The 19,311-nt window shown below is 33.8% G+C and overlaps 1 protein-coding gene across 8 annotated transcripts in view; it reads left to right on the top strand.

Annotated features, from left to right (window-relative positions):
* The first annotated feature begins 13,675 nt into the window (after positions 1 to 13,675).
* LOC148861264 (flowering time control protein FCA-like) overlaps positions 13,676 to 19,311 on the top strand; it is a 41,089-nt gene continuing 35,453 nt past the window's right edge. For all 8 annotated transcript variants that reach the window (XM_088983003.1, XM_088983002.1, XM_088983000.1 and 5 more), the window contains exons 1-3: positions 13,676 to 14,300; positions 17,101 to 17,171; positions 17,862 to 17,940. In XM_088983003.1, the coding sequence (XP_088839129.1) occupies positions 14,069 to 14,300; positions 17,101 to 17,171; positions 17,862 to 17,940 (382 nt within the window). In that variant the 5' untranslated portion in view covers positions 13,676 to 14,068. The remainder of the gene's footprint in view (positions 14,301 to 17,100; positions 17,172 to 17,861; positions 17,941 to 19,311) is intronic.

The raw sequence follows: 19,311 nt of genomic DNA, 5'->3' as shown, positions 1-19,311 counted from the left end.
TGTATATTTTTTTATCGTAACTCCCACTTTATTTCTCTCAAAATCTTAGCTCCCTCTATCCAAAATAAATAAATATATCCTAACTCCTTTACTCCTCATTTCATCTCTCATAATGGTTGCTTTTAACTGGTTTGTTAGTTGTTAAACCCCCCCCCCCTCTCTCTCTCCTATTTATGTATGCTGGATTGAATAGAGGAATGAATTCGATCGATTCATTAGCAATTGAGGCTCAGTTTGGACGAATTAGTACAAGTACAAATATGTAGAGCACAAAACTTTATATTTTGTATGTATTTATATTATATATATTTGCATTGGTACTTTTTTCAAAATGAGCCTGAAGTTAAAATAATGCTAGTAAATATATGCAAAATGTGATAGTCACTAATTTAGGCTGTGTTTGGTTTGAAGGAAAAAGTAGGGAAAGGAAGAAAAAGTTAAAAAAAAAACCTTTACAAACTTTGTATAAATTTCTTATCTTTTCCTTATTTTTCCTATCTTTTCCTTCGAACCAAACATAACCTTAGCCTTAAGGTAACATTTCTTAGGGATTTTATTTTCTTTTAAAACAATAAGCTATTAACAAATTTCACGGATTAGGGCTGAAATTGTTTCTCAAGCCATCCTTCCTGGTGCTGGGTGTGATCCAGCTGGTCCAGTACTCCAGTGTAAACCACCTCCGAGAAAGCTGTATTTTCCCTGTATTTTATAAACTTTTAGCCTAAAGAAATTAAACCATTACTACATGAATAACCACTAATGCAACTTCAGCTTCAGCCATTGAGCTACAACTTCTTTAATAATTTATTCACTAAAGATAAAGCAAGATGTTGTTATTTAATTCAGCTATTTCAGCTTATTATCAAATGACTCTTTACCTTTAGACTCTTTGCAAATGGGCAAGCCTGTTCACAAGGAATATGATCGGAGCCCAAATAGTGCCCACAAGTTCCCCTGACCAAGAACACATGAGAATCTTGGATTTGATGAAATTAAAAGTTATTTACTCATACGTGATAAGTACCATCTCTCTCAATATAAGTTTAAGGGTTCGTTTGGTTTATAGTCAGAATCCGAATTGGAATCCAAAACAAAACCGAAATTGATGAAATCCATTTAAATGGAATCAGAATAGTCTATGGGCATAGTCTGTTTGCACTCCAGATCTGCTACTCACAAATTGTTCCCACATCCCTACCCACAAAGCAACACCGCTGTGTATTGGGAACATCTCCCCATGGATGACGAGACTGGATTCAGTCAGAGCTAAGTCCATTCGAACAGCCATCACTGCCTTGCATTGGGAATATCTCCCCCATGAAATAAAGCACAGAAGTACGGAGATATTCCCCATGAAAGGTTGTAAAGGCTGTTCGAATGAGCCTAGCTCTGACTGAAGCCGATCTCATGGATGACAAGGGAGATATTCCCAATGCGTAGCTGTAATAATGTTTCGTGAGTAGAGATGTGGGAATAGATCAGACAAGAATCGGATTGGGAATTGGAATAAACTGGAATGAGATTTCATTTCCATTGAAGGGAGAATGAATGGTCATTCCCTCAAATGGGAAAATATCATTCCACCAGAAATACGAATGGGATTCCAATTCCACTCAACCAAACAATTGGCATTCCGATTTCAATTCCAATTCCATACTCTTATTCCCCTGAACAAAATGGGCCCTAAGATTCTTGACTTTGAAAGTAATTTATCTTGCACTAAAATTATCCCCCAAGGAAAATTAGATCTTGCTATTGCATCGCCATGAATCCATGATCACCCTATTATATCACAATTGTTCTTCCGCTTTGTTCTTGGAGGACAATAAGTGGTTTCCCACTCTGTCACTTGGAGGACAATATGTTCACCTCAATAGGTAGATAAAAAGTACAATTAATTAAAATGAACCAGAAAGAGGAAGCTATATATATGTTTGGCATTGATGCCATATACATGTCTTTTTTTTTTTGGAAACGTTGCTGTTAGGTAGTCCATGTCACTGCCACATCATGTCCTCATTGGTACGAGCTCCAAATTGAAAAAACATCAAGTTTCCCCATACCACACCTTATCGATTTTCTGAGGCATGGTTTGGATCACCGTTTTTTATGGAAAAATGGTTCCAAACATGTAACCGTTTTTTGGAGCACCGATTTTTCCAACATGGCACTGATGTGTCACCATTTTCTGGAGCAATGACATCGATGCCAAACACTGCCTATGTGAATAGTACTACTTAAAAAATGCTTTAGCAGCTAGGAGCAAAAGGAATACAACATTTACTTGCTTGTTGAACAGTGTGGAAATTGCGACCCACCAATCAAACATGGGCATGCTAGCTATAACTATGGAAATTAATTAAAAAGCAATTCGCATGGAGTTCACATCTACGCCCCACAATGTCCCACAGCACATCCCCGTCGTGCATTGGGAACATCTCCCGATGATAGTATCAGTTCCGATGATGTCATCATCAGAAGATGTTCCCAATACACAGTGGGGATGTGCTGTGGGATACAGTGGGGCGCCCCCTTGTGGGGCGCAGATCTGAACTCATTCGCATGATGTTTGGAATTTATTTCCATTGCTGACATGTCTGTGTTCCATTAGGGGGTGTGAGGGAGTATTGCAGCGTTCAAAAACATAGATTGTTTTACATGGAAACTAACTTGTTTTTGCTTTTTTTTTGTTTCTAATTTAAGGCTGTATTTGGTTTGAAGGAAAAGGTAGGGAAAGACAGGGAGAACTGGCCATGTTTGCAAGTGTTTAAAAATAAGTACTTATTTGAAATAAGTGCTTACTTGGGCTGGGAGCAAACCATTAAGCACTTATTGGTGTTTGGGAAATAAGCTCAAAATAAATTCCTATTTCAAAAATAAGGGCTTATTTTTTAAGCCCAAATTTCCAGTTTTTTTAAGTGCTTATACAATAAGCACTTATTCAACTTTTTCTATCAAAATTATCCCTAGTTGAATTTTAAAATACCACTTATAAAACTATCCCTAGTTGAATTTTAAAATACCACTTATAAAACTATCCCTAGTTGAATTTTATAAAGGTTCTTTTATAAAAATGCTTTCATAAAAGTGTTTTCATAAAAGTACTTTCATAAAAGTGTTTTTATAAAAGTAACTTAACAAAAGTATTTTCATAAAAAATGAAGGATGAAATGGTCACAAATGCTTATTTAAGTGCTTATTGGAGAAAAAGACTACCAAACGCCTAATACAAAATAATTGCTTATTTTTTAAATAAGCACTTGAAAAAGTTGGGTGTCAAATGGAAATAAGTGCTTATCACTTATTCATAAGCACTTATTTTTAACATGGCCCTATATAAAATTTGTATAGACTTCCCTACCTTTTTCCTTCAAACCAAACATAGCCTAACTTTACCTTACTTTCACTCAAGAAAAAAACAGTTGCTTTAAGAAATACCCAAAAACAATTGCTTTAAGAAAATGCAACCACTGTTCAATATGTTATCAATTTTCAATGTCACTAAAATGCTATGTACTAAGAACTAGAGGGGGCCCGTGCGATGCACAGGATGGGGCACCCCTCCTTGTCCCTCACCCCCATAAGTCAAGACACTCTACCCCATCCCCGTTTTGGCCCCAATGGTGGGGCGGGTTCGGGGCAAAGCACCCATTCCCCGTCGGGGACGGGGAATCCCCAAAATTTTCCACCTTTATGGCAATCACCTAAAAAAAATCTAATTTATGGATATTTTACAAATAGGATCATGGAAATTTGGGAGGTATTTTAGGAATTGGATTATGATAATTTAGGAGTATTTTATAAATGAAATTATGGAATCATAGGATTATAAGAATATGAGGAAAATTTTGAGATATTTTAAAAAATCAATATTTAATCTACGGATATTTTACTAATTTACCATCAAATTCGGGAATTATATGCAAACCCCATCCCTAAATTTGGGGAAAAAATATTTTCCCTTTCCCCACCCTGCCTCTACCCCGTTCTCATTTAATATTTGGTTGCCTTAAGGTGGGATACCCCTCCTTGTCCCTCACCCCCATAAGTCAAGACACTCTACTCCATCCCTACCTCGACCCTAATGGCAGGGCAGGTTCGGGCGAGGCACCCATTCCCCGTTGGGGATGAGGAATCCCCAAAATTTTCCCACTGTGAGGCAACCACCTAGAAAAATCTAATTTATGGATATTTTACAAATAGGATTATGGGAATTTGGGGGTATTTTAGGAATTAGATTATGACAATTTGGGGGTATTTTATAAATGAAATTATGGGATCCTAGGACTATAAGAATATGAGGAAAACTTTGAGATATTTTAAAAATCAATATTAAATCTATGGATATTTTACTAATTTACCATCTGGTTCAGGAATTATATGCAAACCCAATCCCTAATTTGGGGCAAAAATATTTTCCCTATCCCCACCCCGTCCCCATTTAAGATTTGAAAAAAATTACCCCGCTCAGGGCAGGGCAGGGTAGGGCCACAATTTTACAAGGAAAATTAGCATCCCTACAATTCTAATAATTTTCTATAACTAATTGACTAATAGTAAGCTAAATAACAATAAGTTAAAATATTTTATGATAATTTCCAAAAAAATATTGAAATTGCTATTGATTAGTAGTAATGTATAGTAAGTTAATTGTTTACAATAACAATAAATTAATGTAAATTATTTACTTTTTAAGCCTAAATTATTTACTGTTAATCAAAGTAAATGTAATTATAGTAAACTAATGTAATTATGGTAAATTACATTATTTTTAATTAAAAGTAAACCATTTGTTGTTAATTAATGTAAAACCAGGTATGATCGAAGTTGACCGAGTGGTCTAGATCGGTGTGGATAGACTTAATAATTTTCCTAAATTATTTAATAATTATTTATTGAAATAATAATAACAACAACAACAACAACAACAACAATAAACAACAACAACAATAATAATAATAATAATAATAATAATAATAGCAATAGTAGTAGTAGTAATAATAATAATGGATTATTATTTAAATAGTTTTGGAGAAATTTTTTTCATAGATTAACTTCTTAATTTTTTTAATTACTTATTTAAAATATAATTATGGATTATTAGTTAAAGTGTTTCCCTAAATCATTTGATAATTGTTACTATAATTATTGATTTTATATAAATTAGGAAATTATGCAAATTAGTATTGTCTTTTTTCAATAAATTATTATTTTAAATTTTTAGTGAAATTTTACTAAATTACAATGATTAATGCAAATTACGCTAAATGTTGAAATTTTGAACATTTATTAATAACCAAAAATAATTAAATAATGGATTGTTTATTAATTTTTGGTATTTATTAAATTATTTAATATTTGTAAAATAATGGATTATTTCTGAAATAATTATTTCATAATTTTTGGTAGAATATTTTCCAAAACTTTTTAATAATTTTCCTAACTAATGGATTATTTAAGAATAGATTATTTAACAATAATGGAAGATGCTTGAATATATAAGAAACATTGAATTCTCCTCTCTTTGCTTGAAATCACGTCTATAGATATAAATATTGCTTGATTTGGAAAACCTTAATAAATTATGGCCCTATTTTTATGGGAAAGTTGAGAGAATATAGGGGAATTAGAGATATAAGGGTAGGAGAGGATAAAACATATATTGATCTAATTAAGGAGAGAAGTTAGATTGTTATAGAAAGTGAGAGGCATGAGTTGTGGGGGAGAGAGAGAGAACCCAATGGGAAGAGAGAGGAATGAAGAGAGAGGGTGATGAGATGGAGTGGTGGGAAGGGGGAGAGGAGAGAGAGTGAAGGAGACTGTGGGGTTGGGGTAATGGGCGTGAGTTGTACGTGCCTTGCACGTGATAATTCTAAATGATGATAATGATAGTAATAATATATCCAAAATTTGTTATAAACTTTTATTTTTATTTATTTATTATTTTTTATTATTAATCGTATACAAATTGCAAAATCCAAATTTGATTACATAAACACATTTATCCAAATATGTGATAATTAGATCGAAATGTAAAGTTTCAAGTATCATTGACATGCCTACTTGCTTGGCTAGACTCTTCTTTTTGTAATATTTCATCTTTTTGGTATATATTTTTTTTTCATTTATCAAAAAAATGTAAATTTAAATAGAGGAAAATGAATCATGGGAAAAGTAATAGTTCAATTTATAATATAAATCTTACAATTAAATAGGGACTAAATTCAAAATGAGTATTTTAGTCAAAAGAAAGCTCCACAATCTTACTCATATTTTTAGTAGTAGTGTAGATATAGAATTATAGATGTGTTCAATTTTTTCTTTTTTTTTTTTGTATTTTTGTATGTACAAATAATTTTGATATATTACACTTAATTTTTGTTAAATATGATAAATATATGATATTATACATGTGCCTGAATGTTTTTTTTTTTTGCAAAAATTATGTATATTTTTTCATTATTTATTTGTGACATTAAAGGTTAACACATTTAACCAAAAAGTTGAACTATTTATTATTAAAATTTATATTTCATTTTTGGTTAATTCTAAATTATGTATTTCATTTTCATTATTTATTAATAAAAATAATTCTTTTTTATTACACTTATTTTTAATTTGATTAATAAAAGTATCATAAATGTGTCTAATTTTCTATATTTATTTCTATTTTAAAATTTTTATTACCTAACTATGACTTTATAGGTTGATCAATTTGATTCAAATGGTTGAATTGCTTAGCCACCACTTGAATAAATAATAGTTTTGTTTTTGAGTTAGTTTTAAAATATATGGGTTTATATTGTTAAAAACATTAGCTGAGATCTAATTAGTAACATTTATTAGTGAGAAATAACTTAAATATAGGATTTAATAAGAGAAAATGTGATTTAATACCTTAAATATAAGACTTAATGGGAGGAGATTAAATGATGTGGAAAGTAATAATTAAAGTTACATTTTCAACCCTTACAATTAGAGATAGACTAAATACACGAATATGTGCATTTTAGTAGCCATTCAAACTAACATAAAAAGACTTTAAACCCTTTCTCAAACAAAGAAATATAGGGTAATTTTAGTCCAAATTAAGTTTCGCACTAGATCCACACTTCTATATATTAGTAAGCATGCATGTGGCAATTTTATATGATTATAATGATGGTTTTGTTTTTATATTTTTATATTTTTATTGTTAATAAGATGCAGATTGCAAAATCTAAATCTGATTACATACAAAACCTCATCCAAATATCATCCGATCGAGTTGTGAAGCTTCAAGTATCATTGATAAGCCTACCTACTTGGCTAGATTCTTCTTTTTGTAATGTTTTGTCTTTTTGGTGTATCTTTTTTTGTTCATTTACCAAATACATGTAAGATTTAAATAGAGATAATTAAATGAAGTGAATGATGTTGTTCGATCCGAGGTGGGCCGAGCCAAATATGCAACATATAGTCTTGCCAATTGGATGAGGTCAAGGTGGAAGGATGAGGTCGTGCATTGTAATCTGCAAGCACAGAGAGAGTCAGAGGCCCAAGGAATTTATCCATAGGTATAGGCACTTTGATGCTCAAGTCAATAATGAAGAGAGAGAAAGAGAGAGAGAGAGAGAGAGAGAGAGAGAGAGAGAGAGAGACTGGTTGGGTTGAGCAGGTAGAGAGCTGGTCAAAGCTGAAGAGAGTAATGTGTGCTAGATCCCAGAGAGCCTACCTTGAGGGGGAGATGCCTTTATATAGACTAAACACCCATGTTGTAGTTGGATGAGGTCCGTGGGATTGTCAAGATGAGGTTGCCCACCGAGGTTCTCAAGAAGTCCCGCTCTCCCAATGGGCCACATCTCCTTGTTCGTGCGAGACTCTGCTTCCTCGTGAGGCCTCTTCATGACATGGTTGTGGTGACGTGTGTCAACATAGTCCGAAGTCACTAGCCACTAAGGTAGATCATGTGGCAACTTCAGCCAGCTAAGGTGTTACTCGAATAATGAAAAAGTAGTAGTAAGGGTGTCAATGGATCGGTTTTGGACTAGACCCCTGCCCAGCACAAAATCAATTTGAACGGATTGGATGGACCAACAAGACATATTGGATTGGACCAATCTAGTCCAAAATATTTATTAGATTGGATTGGACCTAGTCCGTCCGTAATAAATTTATATCGAATTGGGTTGGGTTAAGCCAATATCTAGTCCATTGATATAAGATAAGAATATAGGTGTCAATGGACCGAGTTTGCATTGAAACCAATCTAAATAAAAACGAATTTGAACAGATTGGACGGTCCAAACATTGAATTGGATTGATCCAAAATGGTCGAAAATATTTATTGGATTGGATTGGACCCGGTCCATTTGTAATTGACACACATTGGACTGGATCGGATTGGCCCAAATCTAGTCCAATTGACACCCCTAAGTAGTAGTTCAATTTACAATTTAAATCTCACAATTAAATTCAGACTAAATTCAAAATTGAGTATTTTAGTTAAAAGAATGTTCCATAATCTTATTCATATTTTTAATGGTATTGTAAATATAAAATTATAGATGTGTTCAAATTTTCTATAATTCTTTTTATATTTCTATGTGTAAAAATAATTTTGACATGTCACACTTACCTCTTGTTTAATATGATAATTATATGATATTATACATGCACTTGAATGTTCTTTTGCAAAATTTATTCATTTTTTTCATTTTGTATTTTTGCATTTTATTATTTTTTATTGATTTATTGATTTATTTGTTTGGCATTAAACGCTAGCAAATTTGACCCAAAAGTTGAACTATTGATTTTTGCCAAATAGTAAAATAATTTCATTTTTGCTCAATTCCAAATTATGTATTTAATTTTCATTATCAATAAAAATTATTCTTATTTATTACACTTATTTTTTTTAATTTCATTAATAAAAATATCATAAATGTGTCTAGTTTTTCTACATTTTGTAATTTTTTATATTTATTTATATTTTAAATTTTGTATTACCTAACGATGACTGTATATGTTAACCAATTTGATTTGGATGGTTGAATTTCTTAGCCACCACTTTGATAAAAAATTGTTTTGTTATTAAGTTAGTTTTAAAATATATGGGTTTTTATTGTTAAAAATATTGGCATAAATCTAATCGATGTCATATATTAGTGAAAAATAACTTAATATATGATTTAATAAGAGAAAATGGGAGTTAATACTTTAAGTTATAAGACTTAATGAGAGGGGATTAAATGAGGTGGAAAATAATAATTGAATTTACATTTTCAACCCTTACAATTAGAGATGCACTAAATAGACAAATATGGGCATTTGGGTAGCAATAAAAGTGTTGACATTAAGGCTACAAAAAATAACTTTTTATACCCTTTCTCAAACAATGAAATGGAGGATAATTTTAGTCCAACAAAACTTCCACTCATCATTTCCACTTTTATATATAGTATAGATTGTGCTCTTTTTTGGAAAATTCCCAATTAGTACCCTACACTTTGGACTTAGTGCTATTTTGATCCCCAAATTTTAAAACACGACAATTCAATACCCAGACTTTCAAAATGTGCCAATCCAATACATGTCGTTAACCAGCCATTAAGTGGCATTTGAAAAGACACAAATTCCCTTTGAGTGTCATTTAATTCTCTTTATTAACCATCCAAACTTGACAAAAAGTGAACAGTCTTAAATCCTTGCCTCTTTCCTATCAGAAAAAAAAAAGACTTGCCTCTTCTATTCAATAAAGTTGGGGCCGCATCTCAATGGGCATTGTAGTGATGCCAATTTTCTTGAATAGAAGAGGCAAGGATTTGGGATTGTTCATTTTTTATCAACGTTTAAATAATTGATAAAGAAAATTAGATGACACTCGAATGACATTTGCGTCTTTTCAAATGCCACTTAATGGCTAGTTAACAATAGATATTGGGTTGGCATGTTTTGAAAGTTTGGGTACTGAATTGTCGCGTTTTAAAGTATGAGGACCAAAGTGGCACTAGGCCAAAAGTACATGGTACTAATCGGAAAATTTCCCTTTTTTTAATCCATAGTGAGATTTTTCATTTTTTTTTAAGTTTTGAAGTCTTTTAATGTAAATAAATCTGTTCTTTATTGAATAAAAAATAAATGATATTTTTCCTAATTTTTTTATGGGCTTTAGGCTTGGGTTTGAGTTTTGGGCTTTCTACATGACCACACTTGGGCTCGAGACCTAGGCTCGATGATCAGGCTGGGCTTAGGCTTGGGCCTAAATGTGTTCTCATAATACGAATACAAGCCCAACCCAACTCCAACCCAATATGGCCCATGATGAATAGGTCTAATTGCTACAATTATGAAGGAAGATAAACAAAAGTCTAGTAAATAGGAAAGAAAAAAATACTATTTTCCTGATAATAAGTTTTTCATAATTTTCAACCATTATTGACCCTTCTGGTTGAGCCATTCAAACCGTCACCCCTGTCTTGGATTTTGGGTCTGGTTTTTGCTAAAACCCAACCCAAGCAGTTGAACTGTTGACCCATTCAACTTGGACATGGGTTGCACACTCAATATATGTGCAATCTTTTTAAAGCCATAACTTTGTGTTCGGATGTCCAACCCAGATGGTCAAATTAGTGACCCATGGCCTGAAGGTAAAAACAATTTAGTCTCTAGGTCAGTTTTTAAAACATCATTATTTCCTAAAATCTAATGTCAAAATATTCCCTATCCCACTGATCAAGCCCGATTAAACCTATATATTAGGACCTTAAGCTCACAAGTGGGAGCACCTTACGAAGAATCCATTCTCACTTTTTTAAAGGTCTCTTTTAGAGGATTAAAGGATTAAAGTCACTCTTAAAAAAATCCATAAGTTTATATTTAAAGATGCATAATAACCCTTTTCATAATGCCACAAGAGCAACAAGAATAATAATAATAATTTTCAAATACAAAATCACCCAAAGTTTTGGGGTTGCGTTAAGGTTGGCACAACTTGTCTAGTTTCTTTTGCCAATTGTTCATATTTTCTATATTTAAGGATTGAGGTCACTTAGGCTATGCTTGGTTTAAAGGAAAAAAAAGTAGGGAAAGGAAGAGAGATGCAGGGAAACCTATACAAGATCTGTAAAGGTTTCACTTCCTTTCCTTTCCCTACTTTTTCCTTCAAACCAAACACATCATTAGTTTTAGCATTATTATATGTAAAAGGACATAATTATCATGCTCTTAGAAATTTTTGTTTTTAAACTTAGGGTCTGTTTGGTTCATAGTGGGAATCGGAATTGGAATTGTCCATTCTCATAGTCTGTTTGGTTCAAACAGGAATGAGAATGGGGATTTCAATTAGCAAGAATGGGATTTCATTCCCAAGGGAGGGGCGGGGAATGGCCATTCTCTCAAACGGGGGAGTGCCATTCCAACATGAATGGGAATAGGATTCCAATTCCACCCAACCAAACAGTTGGAATTAGAGTTACCCATTATGAATCTGATTCCAAACCCCTATTCCCGTGAACCAAACAGGGCCTTAAAATTGTTAACATAGATAAACTAAGGGTCCATTTGGTTCACAGTTGGAATTGGAATTGAAATCCTTCGGAATGGTCTATTCCCATAGTCTATTTGGTTCAGATAAGAATGGGAATGAGAATTGAAATCAACAGGGATGGGACTTTATTCCCAAGGGAAGGGCAGCGAATGGCCATTCCCTTAAATGGGGAATATCATTCCAGTAGGAATGGGAATTGGATTCCGATTCCAACCAACCAAACAGTTGAAATTGGAATAGCCCATTCTGATTCTGATTTCAGACCCCTATTCCTACTAACCAAATGAGGCCTAAGTCAAATTTGGATTAGATAGGATTGGCCAAGGCCTCAACCCTAATTCAACTTAAAGTTAAATTGGATAATATCCTAACCGTGACCCTAACTTGGAACTTTCAACTTGACATTTTTTAGATTGGGTCTGGGCTAATCCCACCCAAGTTGCAGCGCTAACAGAAAGACAAAAAACACCCTTGTATAAATTTGTCATATCATATACGTATGTATGCATAAGTGAAAATTATATAGATTTTTATATTTAAAGATTTAAATTATTGATACTAAATAGATTGATGCAACTTTTTTTTTTTTTGTACATTTAGGCCATGTTTGAGAGGGGAGAATCTATGATGCGGGAAAGATATGGTGTGGAAAGAGTTTTGACCAATCAAAACCCACCCATGCGTTTTGATAAATAACACCTTATTCACTACCACGTTTATGATTCCAGTTCATTGGGCAATTGTTTTTTGGATATTGTATCTTTTCCATATCATATTCAAACCCCTTAAAAACAAGTGCTTATTTGGGTCGGGATCACACCATTAAGCACTTATTGGTGTTTGGGAAATAAACATGAAATAAGTACTTATTTTAAAAATAAATGACTTATTTTTTAAGCCCAAATTTCTAGCTTTTTTAAGTGTTTATACAATATGCACTTATTCTATTTTTTTCTTCCAAAATCATCCCTAGTTGAGTTTTAAAATACCACTTATAAAATTATCCCTAATAGAGTTTTATAAAAGTACTTTCGTAAAAGTACTTTTATTCATAAAAGTGCTTTTATAAAAGTGGTTTCATAAAATCACTTTCATAAATGTGCTTTCATAAAAGTGTTTTATTAAAGTACTTTTGTAAAGGGCACAAGTGCCTTTATAAAAGTGCTTTCGTAAAAGTACTTTTGTAAAAGTACTTTTGTAAAAGTATTTTTATAAAAATGCTTTTATTAAAGTGCTTTCATAAAAGTACTTTAAAAGTACTTTTATAAAGGTTCTTTCATAAAAGTTCTTTTGAAAAAGTAGTTATATAAAAGTGCTTTCATAAAAGTACTTTTGTAAAAATACTCACAAAAGTACTTTTATAAAAGTGCTTTCGTAGAAGTGTTTTCGTAAAAATGCTTTCATAAAAGTGTTTTTATAAAAGTACTTTCATAAGGGTACTTTTGTGAAAATACTTTTATAAAAATACTTTTATAAAAGTTTTGATTGGTTTCAAATTGGATAAGGGATTAGCCTCATGATCGGATTATTAAGAATTTGGTTTAGGTATGATTCAGACTGATAAGACCAATCTATTTTGGATTGGTCCAATCCAATAATTATAATGAACTATTGAAATCCAATTTGATAAGGTTTGGATCGGATTGGATCTAATCAAAATTGACCCATTGACACCCCTACCCATAGGGTATATTTTGAAAATTTATAAGAAAATGAAGGACAAAATAGTCACAAAGGCTTATTGAAGAAAAAGACTATCAAACACCCAATATGAATTTGAAAAAGTTAGATACCAAACACAAATAAGTGCTTATTGGAATAATCACATATTCAATAAGCAATTTTTTTTAACATAAACGTTCCCAAACATGGCCTTAGCTTAATAGGCATGCATAAACTATTAAACCCAATTGACCAATGTCACCAATCCAATCTCGACTTGGGCCAGGCCCAACCGGAACATGTCAAAATTATCAGTTTGGAGAGGGCTCGATTGGAGAGATTGGACTTGACATCGAGTTCGGTACGGGCTTAAGCCCGGGATTAGGCTGGGTTGACCTTAAACCCAACTCAGCCCAGCCCGCCCGATTCACACTTCGAAGTTCGAATTTAATATAAATAAGACACGTGTACAGAATATTTAGCTTCAGCCTTCAGGCTTCAGGCCTTCAGCTTTCTACATTACTTTTTTCGTTTGGAGGACCAAAATTGGTGTCCGAGTGAGGAGAAAAGGACGTTCCCATCCTCCAAGGTCTTTAAGGTCCCCGCCGCGCCGACTAGGCGACTATACGTCCTTGGTCTTTCTATTATTTGCAAGAGGACTCTCTCTCTCTCTCTTCTTGTTGCTGTTGGGGTCTCGGAGCGTCTTCGCGCCCTTGTACCTGCAAGTCCACTCATCTAGCCGTTTCAGGGTTTGTGAGGGCCTCCAATTTTCATTTTTTAATTTGTGACATCCTATCTGCAAAGCTGGATAGACACAGAGAAAGAGAACGAGAACGATCTGGTAGTAATCCAGATTCTTACCCCAACCGACATTCGAAAATGCCTTCTCGGTCGTCTGAGAGCCCCATGAACCATCACAACCACCACCGTAACCCTAATTACAGAAGCGGCTTCTCGGGCGGAGGGTACCACTACCACAACCAGCACCGTCCTTTCAACAGTCCACCCAATAACCCGCCTGGAGGTGGCGGTGGTTATGGCTCTGGTCATCAGATGCCTCTCTCAGGTCAGAAACGTGGTTTTCCCTCTTCCGGCCGAGGAGGGTCTCCAGGTAGGGTGGCATTCTAAGAGTTCGTTCTTTAGTTGGTTGGAATTCCGTTACTTTTTGCTTGATTAATACGCATTTGCTTCTTTTTTGGAGTTCGAATGATGGGAATTTACCTCCTTTATTATTTTGGTGATCTTTGTATGTACGGCTCGGGTCTTTGCTAACTATAATTTTACCTCCTTTATTACTCTTGTTGGTCATTTTGAGCTTCATTTATGTCTCTTAGGTTTCTGTTTTCATCTTTCTCTGGATATTCTTCCCCTTTCGTTCTCTTGATTGGCAGTAGCTTTCTTGACTTTGGCATCTGAAACATGGCTAATATGCTACGGTAGTTCAATAAGTTTTTTCCATTTATGGGATGCCTTCATATTGGATGATTCTATTCTGATGATTTAGTGCTTTTTTTTTTTAATTATGCATTAGAAACATGTTCTCGGTGAAATTCTCATTCTTGCAAATGAGGATATAATCTAGAGAAGTTCTATTCAATTGGTATATCATCATAACAACTTTTGTTACAATTTTTTCCTTCCTTTTGTGAAGTTCGTAGTTACTAGCTTTGATTTTGAAAGTTACTTGCCTTGTTGTCATGCATCACGATTAATAATTAAATTAGTTATGAATATACTTTTTACATCATTTTGACCAATACTATGCTACACTACTGGATGATGGCTGACTTAAAAACATACTGCATGAAATAAGCTTCGTAATTGAACAATCAATTGGGAAAAAAGATCTCTTACTTGTGAATGATGCTCGAACTATTCCATTCCAAATTGGATAAATAAATGATGGTTGGTTATCCATACAAAAAAACCAATGACGCTTGAGTTCTAAGCCACTATCTGTTGATTCTTGTTTGTCCAGTTACATCACATTGGCCCTTGAAAATGGGAACTTCAATCTTCTACCATGTTTATGCCATCTCCATCTTTCAGTTAGCAGCAATGATAAATAGATAATATCTCTAGTTTGGTATTGTACTGCAGTGCAGTTGTTGTACCTTCCATAAGAGTTTTGTAACAGTAACAGTTTATTACCAAGATTAATTTTCATGGGTCTTAATTTTAGCATATGGTATTACAAGCTTTAGTCAAAGACTTGAAAGATGCATTTTTTTTTATGGGAAACAGTATCTATCATTAATAATATTGGATAAAAATTACAACTGCCACCATCCAAGGCCTGGATGGAGAACCCTACAGTCTCATAAACAGACCCAAAACAACTCTTGCTTATTGACTCCTTGCATTTCTGATATTCTTGCCCAGTTAGGCCTCACCCCAATCTCCTTTGCTAAGCTCGAGATTTCTCTTAGCCGATGTCTGAAAAGCCACATCCCCAAGCTTATAGTTTGCAGCCAGCCTATTACCAGTTTGGAGTCTCCCTTCACTTCTAAATGTTGCAATCCCCATTGCTTTGCTGATCTGAAACATGGAGTAAAGCAAAAACTTCTGCCCTTAGGGAGCATCTTCTGATTTGCTTGTTTGTATTGAACTGGTTGGAGAAGGTTTCAGGAAGGAGCTAACCTCTGATGGTTATATGCTTTTTTTTTCCTCATCCTTTTCTCTCCTTGACAAACCAAAAAGAAACTTTAATAAAATTCTGTTTTCTGTTGCTGATAAAAAAAAAAAAACCGCAGCAACAACCTCTACTAGGATGTACTTATAAAAAGTACCTCTACTAGAATGAAATTGTTTTTTTTTGATGTCTTATCAAAAAATAGAAATTGTTATTTTTTTGGATGCGGCATTGGCAACCTGGGGCCTTCAGGTATAAGTGATGAATTCAGAAGTATTTATTACTTATTAAAAAAAATAAGAGGTGTATTCAGAAATCACAAAAAAGAGGTCCTGTTGGCCTTTTCTGGTCCAATAGGGGTTGGTAAGGGATGAACCAAAAGCAGTGCTCCAAGGGAAGCAGATTTAAAAATTAAATAATTGAAGGGGAATCACAGGTGGTTATGAACTGGTTGGATGGAAATATGGTAGGATCGTGGTAGCTTAGGCATCAGATTAGAAAAGCAAGACCGCTAGCAAGATCATTGTGTGCTAATTGTTATTGGATTCCAGGAACTTCCATCACACTTTCTGACTCTTTTGCATGGGAAGGAACCATTGACTTGGGGAGAGTATTATCATAATCATCATCCATATGGATGCTGTTTTGTCAATCTGTTCTATTTAAAGCCACTCGGGGAGAGTACCATTTGGAATGAGAATTGGTTTGTGTTACACAACTCCTTATGAGTAGGGGTACAGCAATATGCTGTATATTGTACAGAGATAGTGAATACTCCTTGTAATCTGAAGATATTTATGTTGGACTATCAATAAAATTTATAAAAAAATACATTAATTTTTTGTACTCCTTTGCTATATGAGAGAATGGTGTTGCCTGGTGCAAAAACATAACCACATGTTAATGTGGGTAGAGTTGTTCTTGGATGTTTTACCTAAATTCATTTCCTGTTTTACTACATGAGGACATTATTGTCTTGGTGCAAGGAGCTGAGTTTTTGCTTCATTTATCTCTGCGCTTTCTGGTGGTACTTTGTAGATAATAGGAAAGATCATGTTACAGAACATTCTTCTAGTTTGATACTTCTGTGGTTTTACTTTTCTGAGTTCTACATAAAACAAGATACACTTGCTTTTGTATTCAATTTCAGTTAAATTTACTTTTTTTTTTTTTATCGACAATTGATTTATAGTTCCCCAAAAATTGCATGTTCACAATCCTTGCCCCTCCCTTCTTCCTATCTTTTTCTGTCAAAGTACTGATATCATTGTCTTCTCAGATAATACTGATAGTAGCACTTTTGCCAAACTTTTTGTTGGATCTGTTCCAAGGACAGCAAGGGAGGAAGATGTAAGTAATTATTTGATTTTCTTTGATATGCCTGAAATATGCTGATTTGGTTTTACACAAAAAGAAAGGACATAACATTCTCTTATACCACAAGACTTTCCACAATAAGTTCCATAGAAGAACTCTTCATGTTTATATTGATGCTAATGCCTAGTTAACCTTTAAAGGAATGCGCTTTCCTTTTACTTTTGTAGGTTAATTGGTGACATTTGAGATCATTTAGGATGTTTGGTTTGGTAGAAAATACGAGAGAAATATATAGTTGAGGGAAAGTTCTTAAGGAATTCTTTCCCTCAACTTTCTGTTTCTCTCTTAGTTTAATAATATTACTTTAATTGTCCATCTTCTTTATTTTCTGACTGAAAGTGAACACCTTTTTTGATTCCTTGAGCTGAAACTTGGAGAATCTATTGATCTGGATTCTTTAGAAGTGAAGTTTGTCTAACGTCATCTGGCTTCTGGAAACAGTAGATGTCCATGCTTACTTGGATGTTATTCTGTCTGCCTGATTGTATTAGCTCTTGTTCTGCTTACAGAATGAGATTTTTATGTTTTGTTTTAATTTTTGGATGCTTTGTCTTTTTTACTCCATGTTACTCATGTTTGTCTTGTATCCATTGTTCATTCTCATTTTGGTCTTATTAAAAGGTTTCTCATTATTCTGATTGAGTAATTCTTCCTTTATGTCAGATTCGTCCCTTGTTTGAGGAACATGGAAATGTTATTGAGGTTGCTCTGATCAAGGACAAGAGAACTGGCCAGCAGCAAGGTATGCACAAATGCCATTTTCTATGAATTGATTGTGATTTGAACCTCTCTCTTTTCAGGTCTCCTGAGGGGCTGATGGGAACACTACTAAGCTCATGTTCATCTCAGTTATTTTTTTGCAACAATATCTGGGGTTGTTGTTTTGGTTGCCAACCTTCCGTTTATGTCCTTCGTCCTTCCTGTGAACCCAGAAGAAGGCAAGACCATGGGAATCTACTAAAAACTGGTTATGCAAAGCAGAAAATGGGAAGGCAAATAAATCCTGCTCTTGCACCACTTGCTGCAGTGGTGAAATTTCACCTTTGTTGATGTAGCAAGTCTTTTGTAGTGGGAAATGGCTTTTGCCATAGCTGTAGCATTTTATTTGTCAAGATGTTTAGCCATGTGCAGTTCTTGTACACAAACATAGTAATACATTGATGATTTCTGTTAAATGGGTTTACCACAAATGTGTAACATGGGGGCTTTCTGTGGTTTGTTGTCTTGGTAACTAGGGAGAGATTCTTTCCTTTGATGACATGCAATGCCCTTATGGCACAAAATCTTTTTGATGATCTTGGGTGGTGCATGTGATGTTGATGTATCACGATTATAACTATGATGATATTGGGTAGTCCTGTGATGTCCTAGTAAATATATGGATTTTTGATGATATTGGATGGTTACTGTAATGTCCATGTAGAACAATCACGATTCTGATGATGTTGGATGGTCTGTGATATCTAGATGGTCCTATTAAATGTGATTGGCCTGTAAATCTTGCCAAATATCTCTTATTTGGTACCAAAATCTTGTCAAATATCTTCTTATTCATTCCTCCTCCTCCATGATATAACTTTCTAACTTAAAAAACTGCTGGTTAACGTGAATAGACTCCTTTTTATGACATTGTCAAGTTTTTCCTCAAAAAGTGTTTCTTTTGAGATACTTTTGCCAAGAAATCCGTAAACATTGAATTTGATTCTTGGTAGAAGAGAAATAAATTGTGTACGTAGTTTAAAGCTTGAGTGTATCATTTTGCATAGGCTATTCAAGTATTCAGTCAAGAAGGTTATTTTCTTATATCACTGATCTGGCTCTTCTTGAACTGAGCAAGGTGAGTAGGGATTATATATACATATGGCTTGAATTGTGTATTAGAATTTGTTTCATATTAGGCATGGAACAAGATGATAATGGGTGAGGCCTGAATTGTATTATAATTTGTAGTTGAGACTAGGAAGTTCTTAGTAGGTAGATAAGAAACTTTTTATCATGTTGGCCGAATTTATGTCTCATCCAAAGCAAGGAAGGATTGTGATGATGTGGTCAAATTTTGTCTTACTATGTTATTGAATATTCAGACGATTAATCATCAGATGACATGGATAGG

This window comes from Nelumbo lutea, chromosome 4 (assembly GCF_056320005.1).
Source record: "Nelumbo lutea isolate HS-2025 chromosome 4, American lotus-T2T, whole genome shotgun sequence".
Taxonomy (NCBI): domain Eukaryota; kingdom Viridiplantae; phylum Streptophyta; class Magnoliopsida; order Proteales; family Nelumbonaceae; genus Nelumbo; species Nelumbo lutea.
This window is presented reverse-complemented; position numbering and strand designations above follow the sequence as displayed.